General features: G+C 36.9%; 3 protein-coding genes across 5 annotated transcripts in view; all 3 read left to right on the plus strand.

Annotated features, from left to right (window-relative positions):
• The first annotated feature begins 2240 nt into the window (after positions 1–2240).
• Positions 2241–6872, plus strand: LOC107690354 (muscle-related coiled-coil protein-like). The gene is made up of 3 exons (XM_016488659.1): positions 2241–2285; positions 2628–3152; positions 6054–6872. The coding sequence occupies exons 2-3, from the start codon at positions 2772–2774 to the stop codon at positions 6660–6662; spliced, it is 990 nt and encodes a 329-aa protein (XP_016344145.1). The 5' UTR covers positions 2241–2285; positions 2628–2771; the 3' UTR covers positions 6663–6872.
• A 999-nt stretch (positions 6873–7871) lies between these two features.
• Positions 7872–12324, plus strand: LOC107690362 (intraflagellar transport protein 57 homolog). Its single transcript, XM_016488672.1, has 12 exons — positions 7872–8087; positions 8176–8324; positions 8644–8818; positions 8908–9026; positions 9189–9279; positions 10366–10437; positions 10686–10805; positions 10898–10969; positions 11059–11190; positions 11290–11352; positions 11559–11625; positions 11725–12324. Exons 2-12 carry the CDS (start codon positions 8188–8190, stop codon positions 11901–11903), a joined length of 1227 nt encoding a protein of 408 aa, XP_016344158.1. The 5' UTR covers positions 7872–8087; positions 8176–8187; the 3' UTR covers positions 11904–12324.
• A 3893-nt stretch (positions 12325–16217) lies between these two features.
• The window catches only part of LOC107690185 (transmembrane protein 71), an 8320-nt gene continuing 4861 nt past the window's right edge, over positions 16218–19676 (plus strand). For all 3 annotated transcript variants that reach the window (XR_001634409.1, XR_001634411.1, XM_016488446.1), the window contains exons 1-4: positions 16218–16292; positions 18782–18832; positions 18917–18965; positions 19103–19312. Coding sequence is in view for 1 of the 3 variants with exons in the window: in XM_016488446.1 (XP_016343932.1) it covers positions 18802–18832; positions 18917–18965; positions 19103–19312 (290 nt within the window). In the remaining 2 variants the exon portion in view is untranslated. The remainder of the gene's footprint in view (positions 16293–18781; positions 18833–18916; positions 18966–19102; positions 19313–19676) is intronic.

Raw genomic sequence — 19676 nt, forward strand, 5'->3', positions numbered from 1 at the left:
CACATGACCACACATTTGTCTGATTCATCTCGAGTCAAACCTACCAAAACAGTATTTAACATTGTAAATATTTGATGAGGGTTTCAATTGTTGTTGACAGAGAGTTAACCAAGTGAATTGTTCTGAAAATCTTGACCTTACTTGTCTTGATGACCTATACTAGTAGTTAAAACGGTCACGTTATAACATGGGTAGCTCGTCTGTATTTATCCAGATGCTGATAAAGTTTATACATGTAGGCTACTAATGACCATGGTGTGGCCAAACATAGTCTGAACACACACACACGCCCAGCAACAAATCTCACACACATATGCTCGTGTTTATTTAGCTATTTATGAGGATATACAGTCTAACCCAAAAATAACTCTTTTGCATTTTTAGAATAATAAAAGAACATATGTGCTCTGTCAGGCAAGGCAAGTTTATTTATGAAGCACATTTCATACACAATGGTAATTCAAAGTGCTTTACATAAAAGGAATTAAAATAATCATAAATAAATAATAAAACACTTTTAAAATAAACTAAAATTGATTTAAAATGAATGAAAACAGTTAAGAACAGAAAAAGATTATACATAAAATACAGTGCAATCAGTAGCACAGTGCTCATTCACTAAATGCACAGCTAAACAGATGAGTTTTGAGTCTGGATTTAAATGTGACTAATGTTTTAGCACATCTGATCTCTTCTGGAAGCTGATTCCACCTGCGGCCGGCATAATAACTAAAAGCTTTCCCCTTGTTTTGTGTGAACCCTTGGTATTTCTAACTGATTCGATCCTAATGATCTGAGTGGTCTGTTAGGTTTATATTCAGTGAACATATCTGCTATGTATTTAGGTCCTAGGCCATTGAGTGATTTATAAACGAGTAAAAGTACTTTAAAATCAATCCTAAATGTAACTGGAAGCCAGTGTAAGGACCTGAGGACTGGTGTGATATGCTCAGATTTTCTGGTTCTTGTCAGAATTCTGGCAGCAGCGTTCTGGATGAGCTGCGGCTGTCTAATGGTCTTCTTGGGAAGGCTGGTGCGAAGACCATTACAATAGTCCAATTTTTGTAATTTGAATGTGCAAGGCTTCTAGTGTCAGACACTTCCAGTTATTTTAGCTGTGCAAAAACAGTCCATTTATGCTGCTTGATATTGCAAACCAGTATTTGTTATCATATTTTTTAATGTATTATTGTAATCGTAAATACACTGGTTTGTAGCACAAATATTTTTTTACAGTTTAACTGCACTTTGTTATTCTTCTAGTTTTTTACAAATAGTGGCTAATATCAGAAGAAATGCACATTAACAGAAAATAGTTTACTTCCGTGTAGAAAAATAAGGTGGATGAAGTTGGGAAAAACATAACAATCTTTTAATTTCGGAAACAGAGAGAAAAGGGGTTTTATAGCAGCACAATCCAAGTAAAACAAACCCCTTACAACTGAATCCTTGTAAAGCGGGTTTTCATAATGTGTGACTGTGAAATTCTGTGCATTTATCTTTATTCTGTGCATTGTCTTATAAAGTCAGTTTATAAATCAAGTGATTTGATCACTTGCTATTATGAGAAGGTCTGTATAATTTTGCATGTCAAATCTGTAAACATTTATAAAGTGAGTTTAAAGGGGTCGTATTATGCTTTTTCACTTTTTGAATTTTAGTCAGTGTGTAGTGTGTATGTTTGGGCATAAAAAAGATCTTCAAACTTACAAATCTCAAAGTCCACTCCAAAGGGAGATATTTCGGGGTTTTTTTAAATCCCTTTTCAAGAACTACAACGAACGGCTCGTTTGGACTACAGCATTTGTTTTCGGGGTTTTGTGATATCACAAAGCGGCCCATTAGAATATCATTAAAATAATTCCCGCCTACGGAAATTTGAATTCGTATTTTTATTTAACACATTTTGTTTTTCGGAAGGCGGGCGTTCATCAAACCCGGAACTAATCGAGTCGTTTGTGCCAGACTGGGGAGAAAGGTATTGTAATAATGTAAATTATGTAAAAAATAATGCGTTTTTCGAACCACCAAGCATGAGAGCATGTTCTAGTACACCCCCAAAACAAATTCAAGACATTGTAAAAGAGCATAATAGGACCCCTTTAAAGGAAAACTTAATTGTTTTAGTGTTTTTCTTTATCTTCTGGGTATTTTTATTTCTAATGTACTAGTCAGTCTATTTTCTTCAGAGGCTCAAAGTGCATGCTGGGAGATGTAGTTTTCGAATGTCAGGTTGCCTGAATGTGAGGTCAGAGGTCAAAACACCAATGCCAAACACCTCCAAGGTCAGTTTACACTGTGTGTGTGTGCGTTCCACAGCTGTTGGCTTCAGTTGAGTTGACAGTATGCCAAAGGGGGGTGGATTTATAAAAGCAAGTCCACCTCATCACACAAACACACACATTTGCACTCTAGATGAATGTCACTGTCATTTTAGCTATTTCAAAGCTGAGAGAGCAACACATATTATGCATATCCACAAGCTTCCCTAACACATGCACACAATACGGGAATGTTTGAATTAATGGGGCTTTCCAGTGCTTCTGTGATACAGCTTCCAAAAATGTCTTAGTATCCTCTTACAGTTGTATTTATATCCATGCATTTATATTTGTGTGTGTGAACAGGGTGGAGTTTGTCAGATTCCACTGGGGTCTCTCTCTTGGAGTGTCACTTTCTCTCTGTACTGTGTGTTTGATTCCGTCTGGCCCTTTATCCATCTCTGGCCCAGTAGCTTTACTTTCAGGGACGTGTGAAAGGGAGAATCGGAGATGGAAAAGAGAGGAGATGTAATGCTGGGGGTCGAGGATGAATCCGGGCAGCCTGTCTCGGCCTTGTCGATTCTCTCTCTGCTGGAACGCGTGTCTACGATCATCGATGGCGTCCAGGCCAGCCAGCAGCGCATGGAGGAGCATCAGCAGCAGCTCGAAAGCTCGGTGAGCGCCGTCCAATCCGAGCTTCTCAAACTAGCTCGCGACCATGGCGCCACGGCCACAACCGTTGACAAACTGCTGCAGAAAGCCTGCCGTGTGAGTGCGCACGTTAAAGAAGTACGCTCACGTGTGGAGAAACAGAATGTGCGTGTGAAGAAAGTGGAAACTACACAAGATGAGCTGCTCACCCGCAACAAGTTCAGGGTTGTTATCTATCAGGTAAACACATTCCTAACAACCGCTGCATGTGTGTTATGGGTTATTGAGGGTGTGGCTCAATCCTTTTGCCATTTAACAGCAAGTTGGCACTGTAATCTCACACATAGCAATAGCACACTTGAGAATTTCCTTTTTAGAGATGATTGGCTAAGTAATTCTGTTAGTATGTCTGATGAGTGACATAAAGATATTTTTGATTTGTCCATTCAAGAGACTTCCAGAAAGAGAGAAACAGAGAGTGACACTGGGCCTTAAAGGGATAGTTCACCCAAAAATGAAAATTCTGTCATCATTTACTGACCTTCATGTTGTTTTTTTCCCTCCCTGGAACACAAAAGAAGATATTTTGTAGAATGTTGGTAACCAAACAGTTTCAGGTGATTTCCATAGTATGAACAAAAAATGGCTATTGAAGTCAGTGGGACCCAAAATTCTGGTTACCTTCAAAATTTCTTCGTTTGTGTTCCAAACCAAAAACATCAGGTTTGGAGAGACACGAGGGTGAGTAAAGATGACAGAATTTTCATTTTTGAAAACTATCACTTTAACCACAGATATTGAGTATCACAGATTAGTAGTTGTCTAATGTGGTTTTGTCAATGATCTATTACATTTTTGTTACATTTTTCACCAGATGACATTTGGTTCCCCAATCCTGACTATATGGTTTGCAAGTGACACAAATGATGATTCAGTTAAATTATTCTAAGTAGCAATGCACAAATGCTGGCAAATTTTTCTGTTTGACTCCTCACTGTGTTGTGCAATATTAATATTTAGAGAATACATGTGACATAATAAAATACAAATTAGGCTGTTAGAGTGTGTGTGTCAGTATAAGTGTGTGTGTTTGTATGTGGTAATTCTGAGGTTTCCTAATATAGAGCTGCACACACAGCTGAATAGACTCTTTAAGGCTATTCCCTGAATAGGGAGTTTATACATACACATACATAGATATCCATTCTTACAGACTACAAGAATTCCCTCCAGGGAAGGGTCATCTCATGTAACCAGGCTTTAGACTGACATAAAACCTAGTCTCCTTTGCTTGTTAAGGCCAAGAACCGCCCACTTAAACAGGAAGAGACTGTCTAACTGACTTATAAAGTGACCAACCACAGTATGATTTGTTTTGATGTTATGTAAACATACTGTAACTGTGAAATTGATGATATCACAATAGTAGATCAGCACTCAAAATTTAACTAAAAACACAAAAACTTAAAATGATTGGAAAATGTATGTGATCAGAATTTCTGTGCACCTAAATGTAAAAGTACTAGGGGTGTAACGGTACACAAATATGACGGTTCGGTGCGTACCTCGGTTTTAACGTCACGGTTCGGTATTATTTCGGTACAGCAGGGGGAAAAACTTTTTTTTTTTAAATGGTTTACTGAACAAGTTGCTCTTTCTTTAAATACATTCAGTTATAGTTTAAATGTTCTTAGTGATAAAAATCTACCTCAGCTTATGCTTAAAACTATAGGGAGCCCTTTTACATTATAAGGTTACAATTAGGCCTAACAACTTAACCCAAACTTAAATTTAATTACTATTTATTTTTAAATAGATGATCAACACTCAACTTTAAAAAAAATACCGAAACGGTTCGGTACGAATACGTGTACCGTTACACCCCTAAAAAGTACAGATTATTGTAGACATCATTTCTAAAAAAAAAGACAGAATATGGTTGATATCTGAATAACTTTTAAAGATTTGACTTCACAAACCTTCAGATGGACTGACAAAAACCTACTTTTAAATTGGAACTGTTGATTTTAACCAGTTTTCAACTTTTTCATGCAATGTAACATTGAACATATCATCTTATATGCATCATGGCGAACCTTCCAAAAAGTAACAGCTGAAAATAAATGGGTAAACTGTATTTAAAGGGTTAGTTCACCCAAAAATGAAAATTCTGTCATTAATTACTCACCCTCGTGTTGTTCCAAACCCGTAAAGACCTTCGTTCATCTTCGGAACACAATTTAATCGCGTCATGATACTGTCGTTAACGCGCGTCCACAAGTGACGCAGTAGAGACAAAATGTGGAATAAAGTCGTTATATTTGTTTTCTTTGCGCAAAAAAGTATTCTCGTAGCTTCGTAACTTTACAGTTGAACCACTGATGTCACACGGACTACTTTGTCGATCATCTTAGTACTTTTCTGGACCTTGAACGTGGTAGTTACCTTGCTGTCTATGGGAGGGTCAGAGAGCCCTCATATTTCATCAAAAATATCTTAAATTGTGTTCCGAAGATGAACGAAGGTCTTGCGGGTTTCGAACAACACGAGGCTGAGTAATTAATGACAGAATTTCCATTTTTGGGTGACCTAACCCTTTAAAGGGATAATTCAGACAAAAAAGAAAATTATGTCATTATTTACTCACCTTCATTTCTGTGGAACACAAAAAAAGACATTTTGATCTGAAGATTGCCTCATTTTGTCCATACAATGGAAGTCATTGGGGTCCAATGTTGTTTGGGACTCCACTGACTTTCACTGTTTGGGCAAAAACAGTTGAAGACAATTAAGTATTTGAAATGTATTTTGTAACTGGACCAAGATTTTACACCATAACTCGGCACCTGAAATGTAGGAGCGCATTTATGTGTCAATGTTAAAAAAAATAAAAGAAAAATTTTAATTAATGTGTGATAATCAGCTCCATGATTCTTGCATCTAGGTGGGTTGCAAGAAAGCATCAAAAATCCAGGCCTCCAGCAAAGCTGTTAACTGCAATTTCCTTATGAATGTTACTACATACAGTTTTATATACACACAAACAGCACAGAGTTCTTCTCATGACCTTCTAGGAGCAGGTGAAGTCAGAGTGTGTTTTCCTGCTAAATAATGGTCTCTCTTTTCTGTGTTTGACTGCAGGGTGAAACTGAAGTTCCCTCTGTTGCTGTCACCAAGACTCCCAAGGGGGTGGGGCTTGCTAACCTGGAGGTGGAGCCAGATGAGTATGAAATCCCTGCTGACCTATCATCTGATGAAGAGTACATGGTGGTTGAGGAGGCAGAGTCATCACGGGGTGCCCGTCTGAAACAGAGCGGGTTAAAAGGCATCGAGAACATCAAAGCTGCATTCTCCAAAGAGAAAATGAACAAGACCCGTGAGAAGACGCGGGAAAACCTCAGCAAGACCAAGGACAGCCTTAGTAAGACGGGCCAAACGCTCGGAACCAAAATCAACACCTTGGGTGAGAAGATCGTGCCCCCTGAGCAGCGAGAGAAGATCCGTCAGGGCAGTGAGAGGCTGAAGGAAAACATAGCTAAGAAAGCACCCAATAAAGAATCATTCAAAATCAAACTGAAGAAGGAACGCACAGTCGCTGAGGGCCAAGAGGGCGTGGAGGCGGAGCCTGCTGTGACTCCTCCCAAAGGCAGGAAATCTAGCCCAGATGTGACCTACACAGAGGTGGTTAGCGAGAACAAGAGGGAAGGTCCAGTATCAGAGGAGGGAGCGACCCGTATCCAAGAGGACTGAAAACAGCAATTCACCACAGGAACTGTGGAGAAGTGGAAGGAAAAAAGCATATATAATGCAGATATAGAAAGTAGTTAATGAGTAAGTGGAAAAAAGAGGGAATTTTTTTCATTAAAAATGTGCTCCGAAATGTGAGCGTGTATGAGTGTGTGTTGGGTTGCCAAATTAATTAACAGTAAAGCACTAGATGTGTTTGTATAATTTCTGTTACCATTAAAACGTGAAAACATATGCTATAATGTGTCCTTTTACTCTGCATTGTGTCTTAATTACCATGTAAGGAGCAGATGACTTTGTCCAAACACTGGTAGTTAAGTTGGGGACTGAACCTCAATTACATTTGGATCTTCAAACATTTATGTTCATACAAACGCCAACATCATAGAGACAGAGACTGGCAGAGTGAAAGAAAGACTGACCCATCAACCAAAAAAAAGATCTCTTGAAATTAATCTCAACAGCTGAGCGGCTCTGCCCAGCACATAGCAACCTAACATGAGGAGCACACTAGCATGCAGTTTATCTAAAGACAACCGAACACTATAATGCATGCTCATTTTTCAATTCAGCTTTTCACTCACATAGTTTTCCTGATATAAAAAACAATTACAAAAATATATGTGAAAATAAATGATAGTATATGTAATATAAACAACTGTTCAAAGGTTTGGGGGTGAGAACATTTTTTTAAATAAAATTTTAGAAATATTTTATTCAGCAATGATGCATTCAATTTATTAAAAGTGACAGTTACGTTTACATTGTTACAAAAAATATTGTATTTCAAATAAATGCTGTTCCTTTGAATTCTGGAAACCCTACTGCTGTAAATTCAGCTTTGCCATCACAGGAATAAATTACAAAACAATAAATAATTAATTTACAATAAATTACATACAATCTGTCCCAAAAGGATTTAACAGTAGTTCAATTGGAGAAAAAAAAAATGTTCCTGAGATTTCTGTTTTGAAGTGTACTTCTTTCATTTTAGGTAACGAGGGAAATGACAGGTATCTAGTTCTAACTTTTCATAGTGTCGACTTTTGATTGATTATATTATATTATATTATATTATATTATATTATATTATATTATATTATATTATATTATATTGTCTACAAGAACTTTTCTTCTCCGCTCCAGCGTGTGGCAGCACTGAGATTCTCTAAACGTTCAGCTGCCAAACACTCATAAGAGTTTCAGCTCAGTAGTGCCATTTTCTTTACCAATTATATATTTTGTGTTATTCGTTATTACCCATTGTTTATTATTAACCATCACGGTTCATTACTATTGTTTTGTTTCCTATCATGTCCAATGTGTGACGTCATTCCTGGCGACAGTAACTACAACATCCCGAGTTCCCTTTTGTAGCTTGTGTATCAGAAACGACTGATAAAAATACACACGAAGAAGGAGAAGCATGTATATGTGCCTGTGTACATATCTGTGATGTTTATTTAAGTTAAATCCGTTTTGCCTCGCCAATAAAGCTTGTTGAATATGAACACAGACAGAGACAGGGATGGCGGAGGAGGAAGAGCGCGGACCCGGTTCAGTTTATCAGATGTTCGTGCTGATGGAGGATCTGCTGGATAAACTCAAAGTTCTGGATTATGAACAGCATGTTCTGGATAAACACAACATCAATCCTCTGTCTAGGTGAGTGATTTAGAATAGCTACTTCATGTGTGAATTATAAGGCAGGATCATGTTGCTGTTGTTTTTTGATTTCACATGTTGCATCTTCTAATCTTATTGACATTAATATACAAAGTCAAAAGCCCTTAAATAAAATGTAAAAATAATTTGTGATCAAGAACAGATCAGGCATTTTTCTTATTTTATTCAAGGAGCATAAAACAGAATGTGATAGTAACCTTCAAACCAATACAAACATTTCTAGGGTTACTTATTAGTTAAACTTATAAGGATCAATCTTTGCTGAATCAAAATAAGCATTTTTTGCTCTGTTTTTCAGGCATTATTTTGTCTCTAGCCCTCACATGTTGTCCAATTCTGGAGAGCAGTTCTATATGTTCAGTGTAATTGCTGCCTGGTTGATTTCTCTGTGCGGGCGGCCGTTTGACACACCGCAGGAGTACGATGATCCCAACGCCACCGTCTCCAACATCCTGTCCGAGCTGCGTGCCCTGGTGAGACGTTATCATGGTGATAACATCCTCACAAGTGTGTGTAGAAGTATTTGGGTTTCTTGATTATCGCTGTATATCTGTTTTTGTAGGGTGGCCAGGTCGATTTCCCACCATCTAAGCTGAAGTCTGGATCTGGAGAACATGTCTGTTATGTTCTAGATCAGTTGGTAGAAAAGGCACTAAAGAGTAAAGGATTCACCTGGAACAGGTAACAGCACACACACACATATCAAGAGCTGATTGTATGATGCTCTGTGCTGCTTTAGGTCTCATATAACCTTGTTGTAGAACTACAAAATTCAAGAGGGTTCACAAACGTTTTCTTCCCACTATATACACACTAATGCAGCTGGTATTCTCTCTCTATCAGGCCTCTGTACCCGACTGTGGAGGTGGAAGAGGAGTGTGTGCAGGAAGATGATGCTGAGCTCACACTCAGTAAAGTGGAGGAAGAAATGACAGTGAATCAAACGCAAACACTATTCTAAGCTTCACCTTCCTGAGTTACTGCTGCTATCTGTCAAGCTTTTATATTAGAAGTGTTTTTCACGGGTTGTGAGGAAATTAGCTCAGGATTTATTAAATTATATTTGGATTAACGGTGTATTTATATATTTTGATTAGATCTGCTTCAAGCAAAAGTCCAAATTTGCCAAGTGTGCACAAATATAAAAGGAATTTGTTATGATTTCCAGGAGTTCGGAGTAATTATATACATAAAACAAGAGGATAGAAAGTAGGGCTGCACGATTAATCGCATGCGATATTTAACGCGCATCTTATCAGTAAAGCCGGTTCTGTAATCAGCGGTAAATCTCCATCACCTGCGTGCTTTCACATTGAGCAGCATTAACTACACAGAGCCGTTGTTCACTGACGAGCTGGCGTTAAATATCGCATGCGATTAATCGTGCAGCCCTAAAAAGGAAAAGTAAGTAGAAGTAAAATAAAAACTTTATACATCTCGATGGAGTAAGCAGAAGACTTATGTACAGATGTGCTCGTTATGTACTGGATATATAACGGTTTAAGTATAAATATATATTTATACAATATAATAATAATAATAATCAATTAAAAAACATAATAAAAACTTCTCCAGTATGCCATAGAAGACAAATCAAAACAATACATTATTTATGGAGTAAGCAAAAAAAATGTTAGAATTTTTGGTTTGCATAAAAATCAATGGCAGGCAGATAAATAAAAAATTTGTATCATTGTTTTAAGATTTTAGATTGTTTTAAGGTATTTCATCACAATTTATGTGACTGAAAAAAAAACCTATATTCTTCAAATGAGATACCTTACTTTTACTTTGGATATTGTTCTACATCAAAAGCAAATATATGTAAAAAAAAAAAAAAAAAAAAATGGAATACAGTTTGTACTCTATTGTGATATATTTTAACTAAAATCTAGAATATCATAATATAAATGTTTGCTTATATCGCCCACCTCTTATTCACATAGTAAAGTGACTGAAGACATGACAGTGAATCACACACACAGACTCGTGTGTAAAGTGAATGAATGTGCATCTTCAGCAGGAGGATGAGGAGGATGAGGAAGAGGATGGCCTTGATTTAGACGCGTTGAAGACCAGAACCAATCAGAGTGTGAGTTTTATTTGACATAAGAGCATGTGATACATATAATAACATGATATAAACCTGAAAGGAATAATTACTTACTTTCTCTGGAGATAGTGAGTTGTTTTATATGTGAGGTGATATTTGTGTCTGTGCTATAAATCATGAAGAGCCCACAGTCTTTTTATACTTAGTTAGGAGGGACGTTTATTCATATTTTAAACAAATGTACCTGTATGTACAGTAAAAGACAACTGGCAGATGTGTGTGTTTAGGAACTCAGTGGATCGAGGCCTGCGGTGGGTCTGGAGTCAGATGTTAATGCCGCTGAGTGGAATTTGGAGGTGGAGCGAGTTCTTCCACACCTTAAAGTCACCATTCGAACTGACAACAAGGTCTCAAATACGTCAACCTTAAATCATAGTATGTCACCTCTATGGTGATGGAGAAGCTCTGATTGACTGAAATAATGGTTAACTTGTTTCAGGATTGGAGGATTCATCTTGATCAAATGCATCAACATCAAGACGGCATCAGCACATCCTTGCAAGACGCCAAGGTCAACCATCCATCAATACATCACTGATGTTTTTCAAAATATTAAAAAAAATATTCAATTTAAGTATGTATATGTGTGGATGTTTTCAGGGTTGTCTGTTTAAGCTGAGGGAAGACATCAGTAAAACACTGGAGAAAGTGAGCAGTCGTGAGAAATATCTTAACACTCAGCTTGAGCATCTTATTTCAGAATACCGCCAGGCACAAGCACAGCTCAACAAGGTGTGCATCTCGACCACTCAAAACCTAAATCATTATTACTAACCTTAAACCAGTCAAAATATTAGGATGTCAAATGTTGCATGTGTTTTTTTCCCTCAGGTAAAGGAGCTTTATCAGCAAGCCAGTGGTGGCGTCACAGAGAGAACCAGGATTCTGGCTGAGGTGAGTCTGAAAACAACAATACAGTAACACAGTGTTGTTATTACAATGATTTCACCATCTTCTGGTTTCCACACAGTAGCAAATAACAACATCAGTAGTTTTTCATAAATGAATGTGTCTCATAATGCTGTATACAGCCGTACTATGTTCACATATCCAAACAATATTCAAATAACATTCATAAAGCGTATTTATTTTTACTTCAGATCAGTGAGGAGCTAGAAAAAGTCAAACAGGAAATGGAAGAGAAAGGCAGCAGCATGTCTGATGGAGGTAAACCACACACACAACAAACCCTCTTTCAAGCTACTGATGATGCAGTTTGTTTATGTGAGCTGTAGGTTCTGCTTGTTAATGTGTTTTGTGTTGCAGCTCCAGTGGTGAAGATCCGTCAGAGTTTGACCAAGCTGAAGCAGGAGATTGAGCAGATGGATGTTCGGATGGGAGTGGTGGAGCACACGTTACTACAAGCCAAACTCAGAGAGAAAAACAACATGACCAGAGACATGCATGCGACACACCTCTTAGAGCCCAACACACAGCCTTACTGAGTCTCACACTCTGGTGATGTTGTATGTGTTGGTTACATTTTATATAAATATTTTGTGTTTAAATAAGTTTTTAAGTGTAAATAGCAAAATATCTAGTATTGAACAATAAAATAAATATTCTTACTATTAGAACTTTTACTCTCAAAGTTTGTAGAAGTTTTAACTTACGTAACTGTCTCCAGAGAAAGAGAGAAGGATGTTGGTAATAGAGGCCCCTGAGCTGAGCATTACACACACATGCCACTGTTCCATGATGCCATCCTCACACACTGCAGAGAAACACTAGAGATTATTCTGGTCTGCTTCAGTTCATTTACACATACTCAAGTTATCAGTCCACATTCTGAGGAAATGTTTGTTGAGTCTGTGTTCAGCCTAGGAACAATTAACTTTTTGTAATTTTGTTGAATGACAAATCCTAACTGTGATTCCAAATTATTAATAATAATCCCATGAACCATCTACAAATTTACAACTTGTAACTGACACAGGCACTAAAAGCTTAAATAAAATCAGAACTACTGTTACAGGTTTGTGTCAGTTGCCTGTTGAACTCAGAAGCTATTTTGAAGAATGTGGGTAACCATACAGTTGATGGTAGTCATTGTGTTCCATAGAATGAAAAAAAAATACTATAGGTCAATTGCTACCGCTGACTGTTTGGTTACACGTCCTTCAAAATATCAAATTTTGTGCTCAAAAGAAGAAAGAAACTCATACAGGTTTGGAAGGACATGAGGGTGAGTAAATGATGACAGAATTTTCATTTTTGGGCGAACTATCCCTTTAAACGATGTTAGACTTGTGCAGAGTGACTTTCAAATATAATAACTTAATTATAAATACTAATGCATTCCTACTTGTGCACTATATGCACAAGTATGTGAAATTATGTATTTGATCAAATATGTTTGCATTTCTGGTGCACTACTGCATTCTTCAGAGAAGTTTTGTTTTGAACAGCGCCCCCTCCTCTCTCTCTCTCTCTCTCTCTCTCTCTCTCTCTCTGTATTATAACTAATATGTAATATATAACTAATATGGAAATGTCATGTATACCCAAAGATACATAGGGAAAATAATAAAATAAAAATAAATTTCCTGTAGCAACTGCTGAACTGAGAAATGGAACATTATGTACATGTGTAACAGTATTTCAGTTTTGGCCTGTGAGAGTGTCTATTGGCTGTGTGTTTCTGGATTGTGTTTGTCCTTCAGGTGATGACACGATGCTACAAATTTTGCAGCAATATTTGCACATTTGGCTTTTTACAAATGATAAATTGGGGAAATATTTGATTAATTTTGGGATAGTAGTGGTCTCTGATGGCTTGGTATTGGGCATTCTGTGAGGAAGTGCAGCTCTGTCTCTATCTCTCCCAGACTGCAGTGGGAGCAGAGTCTCTCCTCACAGGAGAGCCAGGTTTGTCTGCGCCGGCCCGTCTCTACAGACAGACTGCTCGCTGAGTCTGTACATCATCAATGTTTTCCCGAGTTTGACATCGGTCACTGCTCAGGTAGTTTGCCTTGGTGTACTCTCGATTTAGTGCTGAATAACATTCTAATTTGTGTTGGTTTTTAATGGTGTTTGTCCAATGGGTGATGTACTTGTCTTTCTCTGTGTTGATGATTTGTGTGAGCCGAATGGTTGAGAGTGAGTGTGAGTCCTGAGGCTGGCTGATCTCTGTCAGTCTCAGCACCAGCTGAAGGAGGGGACTCTTCGTGAGGCTCAGCTCTTGGTGTTTCAGGGCTTTATAATGGTATGTGCTGGGGTCACTTGTCTTTAGGTGTTTCCAGAATTTGATGGCTCTTTTTTGGATGTTTAGAAGGAGAGGGTATTGGCCTAATTCTGCCCTGCATCCATTATTTGGTGTTTTTCTTTGGATTTTGAGTATTCTTTTACAGAAATCTAATTGCAGATTTTCAATTGGATGTTTTTCCCAATTTACAAAGTCAAATTTTATAGATGGACCCCACACCTCACTGCCATATAATACAATTGGTTCAATTACTGATTTGAAAAGTTTGAGCCAGATTTGGATTGGGATGTCGATTTTAATTGATCTTTTTATGGCATAGAAAGCCCTTTGAGCTTTCTCTTTGAGCTCATTCACAGCCAAAGTAAAGTTACCTGTTGGAGTAATTTTTAGGCCGAGGTAATTGTATGTTTTTGTGGTTTCAATGGTTCTGTGTGATATAGTGTGAATGTGTGTTTTAGTCCCTGAGATCTGGAGTGTTTCTGGAAGATCATGACTTTAGTTTTTTGGAGGTTTACTGGGCTCTGAGTTTTTTGGGCTCAGGTCTGACAGTAATCCTCCAGCAGATGCAGGCTGTCCTGAAGCCCTTCTTTAGTGGGCGACAGGAGAAGCAGGTCATCTGCGTAAAGAAGACACTTTATTTCTGTGTCATGGAGAGTGAGACCTTGAATGGGAGCATGTTCTAAAACATTGGCCAATTGGTTGATGTAAATGTTGAAGAGGGGGTGCTTAAACTGCAGCCCTGTCTCACTCCACGCCTCTGAAGAAAAAATTCAGTTCTTTTGTTTCCAATTTTAACTGCACATTGGCTGATTGTGTACATGGATTTGATCAAGTCATAGAATTGACCTCCTATTCCGCTGTTGATAAATTTTAGGAATAATCCTTCATGCCAGATTGAGAAGAATGCTTTCTTGAAATCAATAAAACAGGCGAAAATTTTTCTTTTGTTTTGATGTACATATTTATCAATTAGTGTTTGTAGTGTAAAAATGTGATCAGATGTGCGGCATTTTGGGAGGAAAACAATTTGACATTTACTCAAGGCATTGTGTTTGATAAGGAACTCTGACAGTCTTGTGTTTAAGATGCTACAGAAAACCTTCCCCAGGTTACTGCTCACGCAGATGCCTCGGTAGTTGTTGGGGTCCAGTTTGTCTCCGTTCTTGTAGATGGGGCTGATGAGGCCCTGGTTCCAGATCTCAGGGAAGAACCCTACACACAGAACATCACTGAAGAGTTTGAGGATGGCCAGTTTGAAGCTTTGCTCTGTGTGTTTCAGCATCTCGTTCAGGATGCCGTCAACACCGCAGGCTTTCTTGGGCTCGAGGACCCGTAATTTATCTTCTAACTCTTTCAGTGTTATGGGGAAATCTAAGGGGTTTTGATTTGCTTTTATTGATTTTTCAAAAATGTCTAGTTTTTTAATTATTTCATTTTGATCAGAGTTTTGAATTTCAGTTGAGCTATATAATTCTTGGAAATGATTCTTCCATATCTCTCCATCTTGGATAGCCAGATCTTCTTGATTTGATTTGTTTAATAATTTCCATTTATCCCAGAATTTGTTTGAATGTATTGATTTACCGATCTCTTCAAACTGCTATATAATTCTTGGAAATTATTCTTCCATATCTCGCCATCTTGGATAGCCAGGTCTTCTTGATTTGATTTGTTTAATAATTTCCATTTATCCCAGAATTTGTTTGAATGTATTGATTTACCGATCTCTTCAAACTGGTCTTGCAGAAACTGAGCTTTTTTCCGGGCTGAGCTTGTTTTTGGTTGGATAAATTTTGGAGGTTTTTTCTCAGAGTCTGAATCAAACCATTTGTCAGTGTCCAATTTCTTTTTCTTTGGTTTTATAATTGTCATATCACTTCTTTGTGCTGTCTTATAGAATATGTAATTTATATCTTTCACTGCTTGATTGATGCCAAATTGATTTTTAGGGTATTCCTGTATCTGGAAAGAATGTAAGAGGGACTGTATTTCTGACGATTCAGTAGCGTTAGTTGTACTGTTTTCTGCCCGTTTGAATGACATAATTTTGTGCATTTGATATGGTGTCCTAATTGGTTTGGGTAATGTTTCAGATTGCTTTAAATAGAGGGTGATTTGACTATGGTCTGAGAAAGGTTTCAAGGGTTTGACTGTGAATGCTCTCAAAGAGGAAAGATGGAGATCTGTGATTGTGTAATCTACAGTGCTGCTACCAAGAGCTGAGCTGTAGGTGAAGCGACCGAGTGAGTCTCCTCGCAGTCTTCCATTGACGATGTACAGAGCCAGATTCTGACAGAGCTGCAGCAGCTGCCTTCCGTGAGAGTTCACTGTTTGATCACAGTTCTGTCTGGGAGGGTGAGAAGGAAAAAATCTGTTATTATTGCCAGTAATGAATCTGGTGCCTTGTGATTCTATGAAATCTAATTTGTCACCGGTTCTAGAATTGAAGTCACCTATAAGCAGTACATTTCCCTGGGCCTGGAAATGGCCGAATGGCTCTCTCTCTCCCTCTCTCTCTCTCTCTCTCTCTCACACACACACAGTAGGCGTGGTTCTTCATGCATGTCAGTGTTTGTAGGTAAGCGGACAGACTTGATCCGCACCGCTATCCGCATTCTCCGCGGTTTAGGTAAGATGTTTTTCTTTTGTTTCTGAATCTTAGTTTCATATGTTCTGCACAGTAGAAACAGAGCACATTCAGCGTTAAAGAACGTGGAGAAGAAGAAACCGGATGTTAGTATCGCATTACGCTTAGGCATAATCACTGTATAGCCTATATGATCTTTATACACTGTGAGATTTTAGATTTATTAAATTGTACGATTATCATAGTACAAACTCAAACCTAGTACAGCTTTATATATGAGTGAATGTTTCTCGCGCATCACGTATCTGCTTCAGGCCGCGCAACAAAAGACTCGAGGAGCGACGCGTCTGAACGCAGAATTAAACTAAGAGTTTTCAGAGCATGAAAATAATGTGGACGCCAGATTTCGCATAAATATCACACCAGACCAGTATTTATTCTGAATAAAATAAGATAAATTATTCTGATATCTCCTTTAAAATATTCTATTATTGTTATTATTACTATTATTAAGTCAAATTATTTATGAAAGGTAGACCATAGACTGTAAGGTAGGCTAGACCATTTTATTTATTAATAAAAACTACAAAGTAGACCAAAGTACGTTAAGATTAAAAAATAAAAATAAACAGATAAATCTTAGAAAACATAAAACCACTAAAAGAATTGAGAAACAGACATTACATCATCAATTGTTAATAACAGAATTAACCAATTCAATGTTTGCAAATTTGTACAATATGCTGCAAAATATTTTTTTTTCTCTTCAGCCATATATGTTAAATCACAATCCCAATTTCTTATTAAATAAGTGAGGACACAAGAAATAAAGTAATAGAAATAGATAAATTATGAAATAATAATTGCCAGAAATAAATTGTTTATTTATATTTTGAGCTCTGTTTGTGTGTCGCTATGCATGTGTGGTTTTGTGGTTGGCCTGCATTTCTGTAATGAGCTTTGATATTGCAGCTACTCATTTCACTTACACTCTGCTGCAATATCAACATCTCATCATGCTATGTTTTCCTTGTTTTTATGTATTTGCAACTTTCAGTTATGCTAAAAATGTCAATTCGTGTTTCTAGCTCACAGAGACTACAGGAAATGAGTGTGAGGGTTTTGGGGACTGACTTTCTGTTCAAACACAAACATAAGTTGCAGAAGTGTGTCATGTGATCACTCTGGGAACAGATTTGTAAGAAAAACAAATGAGCTGCTTTGTGTGTGTGCGGGAGAGAGAGAGAGAGAGAGAGAGAGAGAGAGAGAGAGAGAGAGCATGTGTTATTGTCCTCCCTCTTTCTTTGCCGTTAGTCTCCACTGCGTCTCTGATAGCAGCTGCCGCGCACACATGCGCAACACTCTGTTCAGCCAATCAGTTTATTTCCAGCCAGGAAGTGGTTAACAGGAAGTACAGTAACTGGTCTCCACCTACTTTGCCAGCATCATCCCCATTTCGATCATAATGGCTCCCTGATCCCCCTCCCCATCCCACTCCCTTTACATCCTGACAGACACCCCTCCCCATTTTTTATTAAATTATTAATTTTATTTCGTGAAATACATTTATTTTTGAACATTTGATCTATTTTACACAAATATTAACAAGAAAAAAATACTTAAGGAGACAGTTATAAAAAATATATAAGTAGTATAAATAATAGCCTTTCCTCTCATTTGGCCTCATTTCTTTGCATTGCACAAAAGAATGCCTGTAATTCAATTTCCATATAATCTATATTGCATATTTAATTCTTAACCATTTATATTTTGTTTTCCATTTTTTTGTGATTTTTTCAAAATATTTTTATTTAGAAAAATTTATAAATGTACATTCTATTCAAGACTTAAACAGAGATTATTTTAAGGATTTAAAGAAGTACACTTATATAGTTATTTATTTTATTATACTTATACACTTGTTATACTTATATATTTGTTGGAATTGTTTTTCATTAATGATTCTTTAGCTCTATAGCAGAAAAATTATGGATCTGTGAATATCATTAATTTGACATTTTCATTCTTTACAATCATCATTACTTGTTTATTAATATATATATGTCAATATATAATTATTTATATTTATTATTTGCTTTTGTTTGATCTTTGTTTTATTTATTTATTTGCACAACCTTAATGTGGTGCAAGCAATTATTCACGAAAATCAATGTGAAGATATAAATAAATGATTTCAAAAATAATAGTTCAAAAATTCTTTCACATGAGCAATACACATTTGTAGATTATGTACAATCATTATAACAGGTTTATAAATATATCAGTATATGATCATTTATATTTACATTTATTTTTTGCTTATATCTCATCTATGTTGTATGTATTTCTTGTTGCAGAACCTTAATTTTTGCACAAAGAATTATTCAATAAAATCTATGTGAAGTAATGTGAAGTAAAAAAAGAATAATAGAAATAGTTCAAAAATTGTTTCACATGAGCAATACACATTTGATAAATTATGTTCTATCAGTTTCTTTGAGCAGAATGTTATTTTGTGGTTATTATTACAGGTTTAACAGCAGCGTGAGCCATGTCTTTCTTCTTCAAAGGAGCGGTTACAAGTATGTATGCCCTCTCTCTCATTCTTCCTCTATCTTGTGCACACATTCTTTGATAAGACTGACCTGACCTGATGTTTGTCATAGGTTCTCCGGTTAAGACCAGGAGGCAGGAGGCTGAATATATTTGTCACAGGTACAGACATGTAGACAAAAATCAGCAACGTATATTTATAAGCTTTTCCTTGTTATTTTCTTTAAGTATATGTGTAGTGCTTGTTTATGCATCTGTAAAAAATGTGTGTGTACATTAATGCTGTTTCTCTCTTTCAGTCTTGACGTTTCTCACTTCTCTGACTCCTCCTTCGAGTGTTTCTCCACCAATCCGCTGACAGGCTCCGTGTGCGCATGCCGCCGAAGCCCCCGCCTACTAGCCAATGGTTATTATGTTATAACAGAGGACAGTTTTACCACAGATGACGAGGGTAATGTCACCCTGACTCCCTCACACACCAGCGTCTCATACAAAGAGAATCTTGTCCGGTGAGATTTGTCACAGTGTTTGTTGGTGTGTGTGCATATTGAGTATGAATGAACTCAGACTCAGTCTTATTTCATTCCAGCTGTGCTATACACTAAACACTACACACTATACAGTAGCACCTGTTAACCATATTCAACCATATTCTATGTTGTGACTATACTATATTCACAGTATATTGTAGGCATATTAACTGCCTTAGCTTGCAAATAAATTAACATTTTTAAATTTTAACTAAATCAATTTTTAGCGCTTTTAGAACAAATGTATCTATTTTAATTTTATCTAAGTATTTACATCTAATATATATATAGTATATATATATATATATATATATATATTTTTTTTTTTTTTTTTTTTTTTTTT

This window comes from Sinocyclocheilus anshuiensis, unplaced genomic scaffold, assembly GCF_001515605.1.
Source record: "Sinocyclocheilus anshuiensis isolate Anshui unplaced genomic scaffold, SAMN03320099.WGS_v1.1 scaffold785, whole genome shotgun sequence".
NCBI lineage: Eukaryota > Metazoa > Chordata > Actinopteri > Cypriniformes > Cyprinidae > Sinocyclocheilus > Sinocyclocheilus anshuiensis.

Bases quoted from the DNA above. Each gene is read 5' to 3' on its own strand.
- LOC107690354 (XM_016488659.1), top strand. From the start codon at position 2,772: ATGGAAAAGAGAGGAGATGTAATGCTGGGGGTCGAGGATGAATCCGGG. The intron at 3,153-6,053 runs GTAAACACATTC...GTTTGACTGCAG, and splicing joins TCAGGGTTGTTATCTATCAG to GGTGAAACTGAAGTTCCCTC.
- LOC107690362 (XM_016488672.1), top strand. From the start codon at position 8,188: ATGGCGGAGGAGGAAGAGCGCGGACCCGGTTCAGTTTATCAGATGTTC. The intron at 9,280-10,365 runs GTGAATCAAACG...GTGCATCTTCAG, and splicing joins AAGTGGAGGAAGAAATGACA to CAGGAGGATGAGGAGGATGA. The intron at 11,626-11,724 runs GTAAACCACACA...TTTGTGTTGCAG, and splicing joins CAGCAGCATGTCTGATGGAG to CTCCAGTGGTGAAGATCCGT.